At 42.1% G+C, this 12,618-nt stretch overlaps 1 protein-coding gene across 17 annotated transcripts in view; it reads right to left on the bottom strand.

The window, feature by feature from the left end:
• TNRC6C (trinucleotide repeat containing adaptor 6C) overlaps positions 1-12,618 on the bottom strand; it is a 150,011-nt gene that overhangs the window by 63,775 nt on the left and 73,618 nt on the right. For 15 of the 17 annotated variants that reach the window (XM_063599436.1, XM_055101579.3, XM_055101586.3 and 12 more), the window contains one exon: positions 12,287-12,613. The exons of 1 other annotated variant lie outside the window; for it this stretch is intronic. In XM_063599436.1, the coding sequence (XP_063455506.1) occupies positions 12,287-12,613 (327 nt within the window). Of the gene's footprint in view, positions 1-2,994; positions 3,490-12,286; positions 12,614-12,618 lie in introns of those variants that run through there. One more of the 17 variants, XM_008971547.6, reaches the window with a different exon arrangement.

The raw sequence follows: 12,618 nt of genomic DNA, 5'->3' as shown, positions 1-12,618 counted from the left end.
TAGATAGGGTTTGATAATAAGTTATATTACCTCAATCCTAGGTATATACCCAAAAGAAAGGAGATCAGTATATTGAAGAGAGAGCTTCGATGTTTGCTGCAGCACTACTCACAACAACCAAGATTTGGAAGCAACCTATGTGTCCATAAACAGATGAATAAAGAAAATATGGCAGATATACACAATGGAATACTGTTCAGCCATAAAAAGAATAAGATCCTGTCATTTGCAACAATATGGATGGAACTGGAGGTCACTATGTTAATTAAAATAAGCCAGGCACATGAAGACAAGCTTTGCATGTTCTCACTTATTTGTGGGAGTTAAAAGCGAACATAATTGAACTTACGAAGATAGAGGCTAGGAAGGGTAGTGCGAGAGTGAGGGGTGGGGAGAAGTGGAGAAGGGTTAATGGGTACAAAAAATAATCAGAAAGAATAAATAAGACCTAGTAATTACTAGCATAACAGGCTTACTATAGCTAAAAATAATTTCACTGTCCATTTAAAAAATACATAAAAGAGTATAATAGGATTATTTGTAACACAATGGATAAATACTTGAGATGACTGATACCCCATTTATCCTGATGTGATTATTACACATTGCATGCCTGTATCAAAATATCTCATGTAACCCATAAATATATATACCTTCTATGTACCCACAGAAATAAAAAAAATTATAAAAAATATGTTTTACTATAGAAGTCAATTTGGAACAATGCTATTTTACTTAAGAAGGAACCAATCAACCAACCAACCATCTCTTTTCTCCCACCTCTATAGCCTCCTTGCACTTCTTGGGATAGGCTGCAGCCTCGGGGCCACACTGTGGACTGGTACATCTTCTGTCACAGGAGAGGAGCAGGGAGTGTGCCCAGCCCAGCCCAGCCCACTGAAGTTTCAGGCTGCAGCTGCTGACATTCCACCTTTGGCTACCATTATGAGACATACTGCTATTCTTTTTTCCTTTTTTTCCATACTTCAGCTGCTCTCTTGTTCCTTACTTCTTGGTTCTTCCACCTCATCAAATGATCTGGCTCTTCACAAATTAATTTTACTGAAAATTCAGTGCAGGTTCACGGAGAAAGAGAAAAGCACCTACTACTTATAAGCTCTTTTTTGAAGGGTAGGCTTAGGAATCTCTCTGAAAATTATACATACAAAACCCCCAAACCGGGGACTGTATTGCATACTGAGCTAATTAAAATATGCTTTTAGTTCTATCAAATCCCTGAATGTCTCCTCTTCCTCATCATCACCACCACCACCATCACCATTGTTACGACCATCACCAACACCGTCATCACCAACACCACCACCACCACCATCAGCACCACCACCATGATCACCACCAGCATCATGATGACCACTACCATCATTGTTATCTCCACCATCATCACCAACTCCATCATCACCATCACCAATAGCACCATCATCATCACCACCATCACCACATATTCTTTTAATCAGAATACCAGGATTTATTCCAAAAATGAAAATGCAGTCTAAAAGGTTAAATTTCGTTAAAAAAAAAAAAAGTCTGTGAAATGACAGAATTTTAAGAGCAGCCATTTTGAAATGAATGAAAACTCTGAAATGAACCAAGACATCACGTACTTTATACCATTTCGGAGTCTGAAGTATTTCCACACACATCGGCTTAACTGACCCTTACAAACAATGTCAGTTTTACAGATGAAGAAACAGGCTCAGAGAGGCCAAGTGGCCAGGGTTTGTAACTAATAAACAGTAAGGAATGAACTGAAATCTGAGTTTTCAGAATACAATCTAGTGCTCTTCCCACCACAACATTCTATTATCAAATAATTTTTCCCCTAAAAAAGCCTTAAAAAGAAAAAAGAAATGAAGCTCATGTATAACGTTAAATTCTCTTTTCTTCTGCTGTTAAGTGGTTTACACAGTCTATAAATAGGTGTCTATAAAAATCTAAGCAACATAACTGTCTTAAGTGATTAAATTAAAAAGGATTACATAATAGCATGGTTGAAAGAGAAAAGCTTTCCTTTGTCTTTAAATTCCAAAATGTTAGCATACAAAGATAAAATTTTTCTGGAAAAGTATTTAATGAAGAGCTTCCAAAAGCCATGGTGAGCAAAATTTTAATTAGGTATCAGATTTAATCAGATATGAAAGTGTGGACAAGATTTACTCAGAGGTGTGCAGAATGCTGTACTGGTACTAACACTGACAAATAGTAAATGCGTTCATTCTTCATCATCACAGTCCTTTTAACTGAAATAATATGTATTATAAAAACTAGTTCGCAATGCTTTCAACAGTTGACAGTATATGTTTACTAAGGCTTACTGATACCACAAATCCTTCGCTGCTTGGTTTTCAGGGGCAGGATAAATGCTACAACAGCCTTCAGCTTTTGAAAACCAAAGATGCCTCCCCCTCTACTGCATTTACTGGGTGTAAAGATCTCAGGGAGAAAGTACTTTGAATTCAAGATTCCATTGCTGGACAGACGCCCAAACATTTCATCTGTCAACTACTATAAATACAAGGAATTATGAAACGCAGAACACAGTACAAGATTTATTGGAAACACAAATAGTGTCCAAAAGAATAAGTTTGTTGCCTTGTGTTTTTCTTCAAAACGGCAGTAAAATGAGATTGCTTCCTCAAGGTTAAGAGTCTATTAAATAAAGAAGGAAACTGGGGGCAAAGGAGGCTTGCTTCCTAATTTGGGAAGGCCTGCCCGTGCCAGCCCAGCAGAGAGAAACCACAGTAGGGAAAGCCATGGGTAAGTCTCTGCTCAGTGCGGCAGATCTTTAGCAAGCAGCTCTTTTCCAAGACGCCATTTTATCCCATCTGAATTGCAGCCAAGAGCTTAGGGACGCCGAGCTACCACTCACACGCTGGAATGTTATGTCGCAAACGGACTGGCGAGAAGCAGCCACTATTTGTTCCGTGTTTGTTCCGTTTCTCCTGCTCTACGAGGGGCTGACGGGTGAGGAAATACCTGCAGACGGTGCCGCCCAACCCTCCTAGGAGACGCCACCTCGCGTGCACAGCTGCCTCTACGCCTGCATCTAGGCTCGCCTGGCCTCTCGCTACAACATGTCGGCTGGGTACAGCGAGAGCCGCCTCCTGTAGAGCTGCCAGGGAGCTGCCAGGAAGCTCCCGGGGCCAGCCTGCGTCCGGGCCACCCGCGGGCGCCCGCGGCCGCAAGCCGGGCAGGGCTGGGCAATGCCCTTTCTACTCCAGGAGGCACCCGAATCATCCCCTTCAACTAGGGGTGGAGGCATGGACGGATGGGATTTTACAGCTTTGATTATCTAATTGCAGCTGACACTAAACCGATCTTCCTTCCTCTTTAAATTCTTTCGATTGTCACAAACATTTTCACTTCAGGACCCAGTTACAATGAGCATCACAGCCACTTTTCTTCTGCGTTTTTGAAAGTCAGCCAAAAGAATAACGGCATTTTGCCTATTGGCTGCAGGCGAATAAACTGCGGCTCTCTCATCCTGCCTTTGTTTTCCGCTCCTTCTTTCTCCCTTTTTCTAAACAACTCCTAAACATTTGGCATGCCAACACTAGCTGTAATATTCTAAATGAGCCCCATATGTAAACTGGCAAGTGTCCAGCTTCTTAATTACTTTCCTGCCTCTATCTAAAAAAGATCTAAGTAGCAAACACTGCCGTATATTAATCAAAGCCTCTGTTTATAAATGTACAAAGCAGCTACCAAAACAATACATTGTTCTGCCTTTGGCACAAGAAGTTATTATTATTATTATTATTTTTTAAAGATAAAAGCTCTCAAGTGTTTCAAGCTGGAGCTATCCTGCAGACTTGCAAAACATAATCTGCACTGAACCTGACATGATCAGGTGGCATTCTTTGGAATCTCTGGAAATCACTGTACGTACTAATACTCATCTTCCTTAAGATCTGTTGCTATTTGGCTAAATATACTCCCATCCAAATCAATACATGAATTTACAAATCTACTTTCCCCTGTATTATTTTATGAGAAGGCCAATGTTTCATTTGCTGGTAACAGTCTTTACCTAAAGAGAACCTGGAACCAGGGCTGGGAGGCACCCTGGCCTACCTGTCTTGCAGAAGCCCTTCCACCATTGGCAATAACTGACTATCTCTCCTTGGCTACTGCCAGTGAAGGGGGAAGGAATAAAAGTTCTTCCAGAAATCTGAAAACCCTGCCTACCACCCTACATTTCCGCCACTCTTGTTCCACCTCTGTCCTCTGGGGCTGCCTGGGGGCAGCGGGCTCTCAGGACAGCCCTTTGACAGCTGAAATGCCCACAGGCCCTCCTCCTCTCGGGCTTGTTGTAGGCTCCCCTCTGTTGTTCTCCCAGTCCTTAGGGGGGCATTTCTAGGCCTTTATTGCCCTGTCTGCTCTGGATGCCCTTGTGTGCAAGCCTGTGTTTCCCACGAGGGATGGCAGCCACAGGATGCTGCCTGAGAACAGTCACAGCATTAACCACTGGCAGGAGGGTCAGCTGGACGCTGGAAAGCTCCATTTAGAATTGTCAGCCCATTACAAAATTGGTTTCACTTGACTGAATTTCACTTCAACATCAGCATTATCGAATATTAAAAGCATCTAGGACTTATTTTTGCATGCAAGTATTAGAAGTCTTGGTTACCTTCTAAAATGGGATACTTGTTAACATCAATAACGCTACAAAACCAATGAAGCTTCTGCCCAATGCCCGGGCCAACGTGGGTGACGGCAAGAAGGTGAGACCAAGAACAGAGGGGATGGCTGACCTGGTAAGAGGTAGGGAGTGGCGGGGGGGGGGTGGGGGCAAGATTTGAAATTGCTGTTCTGTGGGGACCTGCAGCCTAGCAAAAGTTCAACTGGTTCTCAAACACAGGCTGCTCTTTATCATCACAGGATAAAGTGAGATTGCTGGTCACTGGAAGACTAATGCTATATACACCTGTGCCTGTTCCGTAACGAATACAGTCAACTCTGTTTTTGTCCCTACTGCCTCTCGACACGTTCCAACTTGCCTGTTATTAATTCATGCCACTGGGCAGAGGACAAATGCAGAGCATTCAGTTGTCAGTAAAGAGCTGTGCTCTAGGTGTCTGCAGGATGTATTCCTGTATCTGAACAGCTACGTCATATTACCCAACATTTTGATAAATCCTGCCACATGCCTCCTTACATTCCGACCAACAGCACACCAGCGTCGCCTTTTCCCACACTCTCGCTGGTCGCCTGCGGTGATTACAGGGTCTTGAGAAGATTAAATGAGTTAATATGTGTAAAGCAATTGGATCTTGCAAATGATAAGCACTCAATCCATAGTACTGTGTTATTATAATAGAGGAATATTAACAAGATTTAAAGTTTTGACAATTTGGTAAGCGAAAAGTGATCTATCAATGCTGTTTCCATTTATCTTTTCCCTGATTACAAGGAAATACTTTTTTTTTTTTTTTTGACACGGAGTCTCGCTCTGTCGCCCAGGCTGGAGTGCAGTGGCACCATCTCAGCTCACTGCAAGCTCCGCCTCCCAGGTTCACGCCATTCTCCTGCCTCAGCCTCCCGAGTAGCTGGGACTACAGGCGCCCGCCACCACGCCCGGCTAATTTTTTGTATTTTTTTTTTTTAGTAGAGACGGGGTTTCACCGTGTTAGCCAGGATGGTCTCAATCTCCTGAACTCATGATCCACCTGCCTTGGCCTCCCAAAGTGCTGGGATTACAGGCGTGAGCCACTGCACCCAGCCACAAGGGAATACTTTCAACATACTTAGGACCCATTTGTGGTAGTTCTATGATCTTCCCGTTCACATTCTTTGCCCATTCTTCTATGGGACTGTTTTTCTTTTGATTTGTAGGAACACTTGGTATTTTTGAGATATTTATCTTTTGCTATTTACACTGTAAACATGTCCTCTCAGATTTTATTCATATTCATGTACAAAACTTTAAATTTTTATACACTCAAACTTGTCAGTCTTTCTTTTCATGGCTTATGATTAAAATTTTATCCCAAGATTTAGAAAATACTCTCTTACGTCATCTTTCTGTAGTTCTTATATTTGTCTTGCATATGGCTTTCTAGCACTCAATATTGATCTGAACCACTATTTTCTCAGTGATCTGCAACTCTCCGTGTATACATCTGTTTTTCCCCCTGCTCTCTTTATATCATAGTTCCTGGATCTGTGTTTACTCCTGCCCTAGAAACACGCTGTTAAAATTACTAGAGGATCACAGCTCAAAGTGATAGCTCATTATGCTTTTTCAGTCTCTTGGCTCTTCTATTCACGTACATTCGCTCTTCTAGATGAAGTTTGGAATTAGTCTATCAAGTTCCAAAAGCAACTTGGAGGAAGAGCTTTAAATCTGAATTTAATTTGGCTCTATTACCAAAAGAAGCTTTTATGCTGGTTTATTACTATTACTTAGTAATACCAACAGCCAACTTCTGTAGCCTTACATCTTCCCGCTGCCCCCTGCCACAATGAGCCTGCAGCGGTTACTGAGAGGCTTTACAACTGCAGGTCTGCGCTTTTCATGCATGCAGGTCACTCCATCTGCGACGCCCTTTCACCTTCTTTGCCCAGCACAGCTAACTTGAAACTCAGCTCATATCACCTCCACCAGAAAGGCTTCCTTGCAGTCCCCTATCCGTAGTCTGGGTTAGTTGTCCTTCCCATGTGGCACTCTATGCTTATCTCTGTTACAATACCTTGAAGTGGCTGACTTACTTATTGGTTATTCCAAAACACTTCACTCATGAATTGTCCATCCCCAGTGCAGGGTATGTGATGTTTGGCAGGCATTCAACAAATGTTCTGCTCAATGAACAAATGAAGACACACATGACAAAACCACCGTTCTGAAAGGCTAGCATCTTCCTCCCTTCTCAGAGCTGTGCAAGCCGAGTGTGGCACTGCTGCCTGAACATTCTCATATAGGAAGAAAAGGAAAAAGAGTGAAAAAGTGTGAAGCCAGTACACTAGTTTGTCTAAGAAATGGCAAAATGTGTGGTTGCAATTTTCTATAGAAACAAGCTTGCAGATTAATGTAAATCAAAAGGTGAATTATGACAAAATGTTTTAAGAGTCAGATTAATCTACTATTTACATCCCGTTAGGAAGCATATTCTATATAAAGAAAAAGAATAATGAAATAAATAACTGTCAGACTAAGTCTCTTTTCATTCTTTCTTTCTTTCTTTCTTTTTTTAATGGAATCTTGCTCTGTCACCCAGGCTGGAGTGCAGTGGTGTGATCTCAGCTCACTGCAACCTCTGCCTCCTGGATTCAAGTGATTCTCTTGCCTCAGCCTCCCGAGTAGCTGGGGTTACAGGCGCCTACCATCACACCCAGCTAATTTCTGTATTTTTAGTAGAGATGGGGTTTCGCTATGCTGGCCAGGCTGGTCTTAAACTCCTGACCTCAGGTGATCCACCTGCCTCGGCCTCTCAAACTGCTGGGATTACAGGTGTGAGCCAATGCGCCCGGCCTATGTAAGTCTCTTCTCTAATTTCGCCAGTTGCCTTGTACTGTAACAGTATATAAATATAAATTTTATCTATTCTTACACAGCTAAAAACGCTACAAATTCCATTTTTAACTCTTTAAAAACTTTCCCATTTCTGCTCCTCTATTGTTTAATTTTATCCGTAAATCCTCTCTGTTTACTGGAATGGACACGTACGTTTTCCATTAGCACAGTACAGGACTATAACACTTACTTCCACGGGAAAGCAGCAGGCAACTGGTCAAATACTCAGTTATGGGGAAACAAGGATGCCCACAAATCTCCACTGTGCAACTTTTTAAAACTATGACAAAGGTGACTCAAACTCCATCAATTCCTTCCACGAATACTTCACTTTCTTTAGTTTTTGCTAAGCACACTAAAACCTGGGGGGAGGGCACAAAGAGTTTACATACCAATACACCTGGGAAGAACACAGAAATTCATGTGCGAAGCTGAAAGAACTCCGAGTTTCCCTTTGCTTTTCACCAGAAATGGTGTGCAGCTAAATTCCTAAGGACGCCTCCCTCAGCCGCCCCTGCCTGGTTAATTCAATCTTAGTTCTACTGACCCAGCATTTGTACTTCTTTTTAATTGAACCTTACAAGTTAGAGAAATGTAATCATGAATGAAACTCTGTTTTTTTGTTTTAATGTAGAAGTGACCGTAGGAGTCACTTCCACATTAGAGTGACAGATTAAAGTACAATGAAAATCTATGTATTACTTTTAAGAAAGTTGTAAGAGCTTTTATTTCAAACTGTATCTAAAAATACTTTCACTGCAACCAGAAATCTGGTTACTCCTCAGGAATACACCAATAGAATTTCACCTGGATGTGAATTCATTAAACAACTATAATATGAAAAAGAGAACTCTAGGAAGGACAAGTGAAACTTCAAAATATACACAAATCACAGAGTGATGAGAAAGCTTTACTGCACTGTTTTAGAATTTAGTCAGTCAAAAATTTTGAGTATTTTTTTGAAACAGGTCTTGCTGTGTTGTCCATGCTGGTCTTGAATTCCTGGGCTCAAGCGATCCTTCTCCCTCAGCCTGTCAGGTAGCTGGGATTTGTGAACACTCTGCTTCACAATGGTGTTTCAAAGATGGGTACGTATTTGTTGTATATTTCAAAGTCTCACCAGTCTCACACTAACAACTATCACCTGCATTACTCAACACCTACTATAAGCAAGACCCTGTGCTGCATATGAAATAAATAGCTCATCTTCAAAATTAGGAATCTCTTCATTTCAAAGATGAGTCAAAAGTGCAGGGAGTGAAGGTGATTTGGTCAAGGTCACACAGGAGGTGGTGGGTCTGGAAAGTGGATTGGGCCTGTCTCTTGACCACTTTGCCATACTGCCTCCATGCTTGCTGATGCTCACCTACAATCCCTGTGCCAACACCGTAACAACATGGGACAGTGTTCCTGAAAGTCCTTCCACTGACAAAATCAAACAAAGTCACTGGAATAGTGTCTGAGTCAGAAATTTAAGGGAAAGGACCTTAGAGATCATGAGAGGTTCAAACCTCTCATTTTAGATGAGAAATGGAAGGACTAGTTGGTGGCATAACAAGTTCTAGTTTCCAAGTCCTCACCTATGGTTCAGAGATTTTCCCATTCTGCTTAGTCATAGAAAGCTCAGAGATGTTATTTATTTATTTTTTCCTGTTGCCCAGGCTGGAATGCAGTGACTCGATCTTGGCTCACTGCATCCTCCACCTCCCAGACTCAAGCGATTGTCCCACCTCAGCCTCTTGAGTAGCTGGGACCACAGGCACATGCCATCATGTCTGGCTAATTTTTGTACTTTTTGCAGAAAGGGGGTTTTGCTGTGTCACCCAGGCTGGCCTCGAACTCCTGAGCTCAAGCAATTCACCCGCCCAGGGCTTCAAAGTGCTGGGATTACAGGCGTCAGCCACCACACCCGACCTCAAACATTTTCTTCATAGGATATTTCCAACTTAGTTTAAAGGCAAGACTCTTATGACCTAATCAGCAAAAAATATAGGATATACAGTATACAATAAGTGCAAAGGTGTATGTTACAAAGTGGGCATATTACACCTGTGAGAACAGAATGGAGACAGAGCTGTTTGGGGAAGCCTCACGGGTGCGGGGGGACAATGAACTGGAAGTAAAGTGGGGGTTGGGGGGCGCAATTAAGCATGTGTGCATGGGAGGGACTTGACAGTGAGCATGGCACACTTGTGAGACAGTAAGAAAGCAATCCCAATCATAATAGAAAGTAGGCCATGGAGGCTGGGGGGCGGTGGCTCACGCCTGGAATCACAGCACTTTGGGAGGCTGAGGCAGGCAGATCACCTGAGGTCAGGAGTTTGAGACCATCCTGACCAACATGGTGAAATGCCTTCCCTACTAAAAATACAAAATTAGTCAGGCATGGTGGTGGTCGCCTGTAATCCCAGCTACTCAGGAGGCTGAGGCAGGCAGGAGAATCACTTGAACCTGGGAGGCAGAGGTTGCGGTGAGCCAAAAGTGTGCCATCGCATTTCAGCCTGGGCAACAAGAGAGAAACTCAGTCTCAAAAGAAAAGAAAAAAGTAGGCCATGGAGAGTAGGCGGGGAAAATGTTGGGGAGACTCGGCTATGAAGGGCCTTCACAGCCAGACAGAAAAACGGAGAGTTTGTGCATTAGTAACTAGGTGACCAGGGCAGGTTTGTGAGGGGACCCCTCGTCAGTGAAGGGTGGTGAGTTAGAAAGATGCATCTGGCTGTGATACCAGAGACTACTGAGGAAGAGATGAAATTGGTATAAAATGAAGATTTTTGTTTGGGAGTCAAGAATGAATTTCTTATTTTATGCTCACTACATAGATTGATCAATTTTTTGAGATGTTTTCAATCCATAAAATGATTTATGTTCTTCAATATGTGTGTGTGTTTATATGTATATTTATATATATACTCACACACCTTTTTTTTTTTGAAATGGAGTTTCGCTCTTGTCACCCAGGCTGGAGTGCAATGGCGTGATCTCGGCTCACCGCAACCTCCACATCCCAGGTTCAAGCGATTCTCCTGCCTCAGCCTCCCGAGTAGCTGGGATTACAGGCATGTGCCAACATGCCCAGATAATTTTGTATTTTTAGTACAGACTGGGTTTCTCCATGTTGGTCAGGCTGGTCTCGAACTCTCGACCTCAGGTGATCCGCCTGCCTTGGCTTCCCAAAGTGCTGGGATTACAGGCGTGAGCCACTGTGCCCAGCCTACAATATATATTTTAGAAGGACTATGAACTAGGAGTATTTTCTTAGATAATGTTATATTTACAGAGATAAATATTTAATGAAGGAATATTATCATAGCAAGATTTTATTGACTTAATGGCTTATTTTCTACTTATCTAAGAAGATACCAGTAACATTCTGCACCAGCAGCATTTGATGAGAAAACTGATGCAATACTGTCAACCAATCACATCACAACCAGATACAACCAGAACAGGCAGGGCTGTTACATTTCTTATTCAGTTTTTCAAAATCAGACCCTTAAATTAAAACACCAAGCTATTTAGGTCTAACTATAGAATTCTTGTCTCTGTTAAGATTTTCCCAAGGACCATATTGGGAAAGTAGCATGTTTGATTGTAAACTGCTGGCAACTAAATAGATGAGACTATATTCTTGGTCAGTGAATATATTTTATCTTTTCTGCCTTGCTTTTTGGTGACAATCATTGACCTACATCCCCTCTACCAAGTGGTTAGCAGACGAAAGCCAAGACTATTTGAAGAGACTTGGTAAAGTTGTCTAAAAATATTAGTTCTGACTATACTACAAAGTCACAGTTTTGAAAAACATTGCTATAAATACTTCTAGGTCATGCTAGAATTATTACCCATATTAAAAAGCAGCACATGAAAGAAAACAAGAATATGACTTGTGCCATGTTTCTTTTCAATTCCAATCTAAGAAGCCTCCTTGCACATCTAATTACAGACCTTAATTTCACAACTATGAGCAGATAAGTTTCCATTCTAGAAACAGCACCAATTATTAGTTGTTACTTGAAACCGAAAAATTGAAGAATCTAACAGAGAACATGGCAGTTGACCACAAATACTTTGTTCTCTTCCAAAAATTCCTTAAAACTACAGTACATGAATTTTTCAAAAGTACAAATCCATCAAGTCAAGGAGATTCGAAAAGAAGCTGACAGGAAATGAGAGACATCTGCATTTTGGCAGCTGGAAAGCAAATAAACAAGTGGTGATTTTTCTTAGGAGCCAAAAGAAAGCTAACAACTAGTTACAGGCAAGGAAGCAACAAGAAGCAGGGCTTAGGATGAGGAGGTATCAGATAGGCTTGGCTCAATGTGTATGACTAAGTTACAGTTAGAAACGCCTAGTGGAAGGATCTGTACCTCCCTGCAAAAAATGCTTGTGTGCACTCATAAGACAGACTAGGAAATAGAGAGAAAAGGGTTTTACTGAAAAGTTTTCACTTCTGGGTTCTAAAGTATCTGCCTTGATGGGTTCATATGGACCAATGTACAGACCTTTAGTTTCTGATGAAAAATAAGCTCAGCTGAAGTAGCTCATGCCATCTGCAAACTCATGACCAATAATGTAAATAAATAGAGGGAAAACACAATTAAATTTTAAAACCCACTTAAAATGAAATGAATTTGTCTGTCTCTGTGTATGTTGTGAGTATGGACCAAAATATGTCTATTTCTATTGCTCAGCAGCAAAGTTGAAAATAGCAAAGTTTTCAGATCAAAACAATGTCTCATCCTATGTGGTTTTTACCTGGTTGGAGCTTACTGGGATGATGCTGTGTTCCGGCTCCAGGTAGGGGAGGTGGGCTTACCCCTGCAGGCCCAGCACCCTGGGTTGGGCTCACACTGGTTAGAGTCCCCGTAGGCAATGGCTGGCCTCTCTTTAATAGCTGCTTCTGTTCTTGCTGGCGGAAGCGTGGAGGCACCTCACGAGGCAGGTAACGGGATGCAGCTGGCTGCTGGCCACTGGCAGATGCACGTTTGCCATTGTTGCTGCTTGAGATAGTGCTGGTGGAAGTACTGGTACTGGTACCGGCAGGTTGGGGCTGGCTTGAACAGGTCTTAGTAGGTTCTGGCACTAAA

This window comes from Pan paniscus, chromosome 19 (assembly GCF_029289425.2).
Source record: "Pan paniscus chromosome 19, NHGRI_mPanPan1-v2.0_pri, whole genome shotgun sequence".
Taxonomy (NCBI): domain Eukaryota; kingdom Metazoa; phylum Chordata; class Mammalia; order Primates; family Hominidae; genus Pan; species Pan paniscus.
The sequence above is the reverse complement of the archived record's forward strand: the minus strand, read 5'-3'. Positions and strand labels throughout refer to the sequence as shown.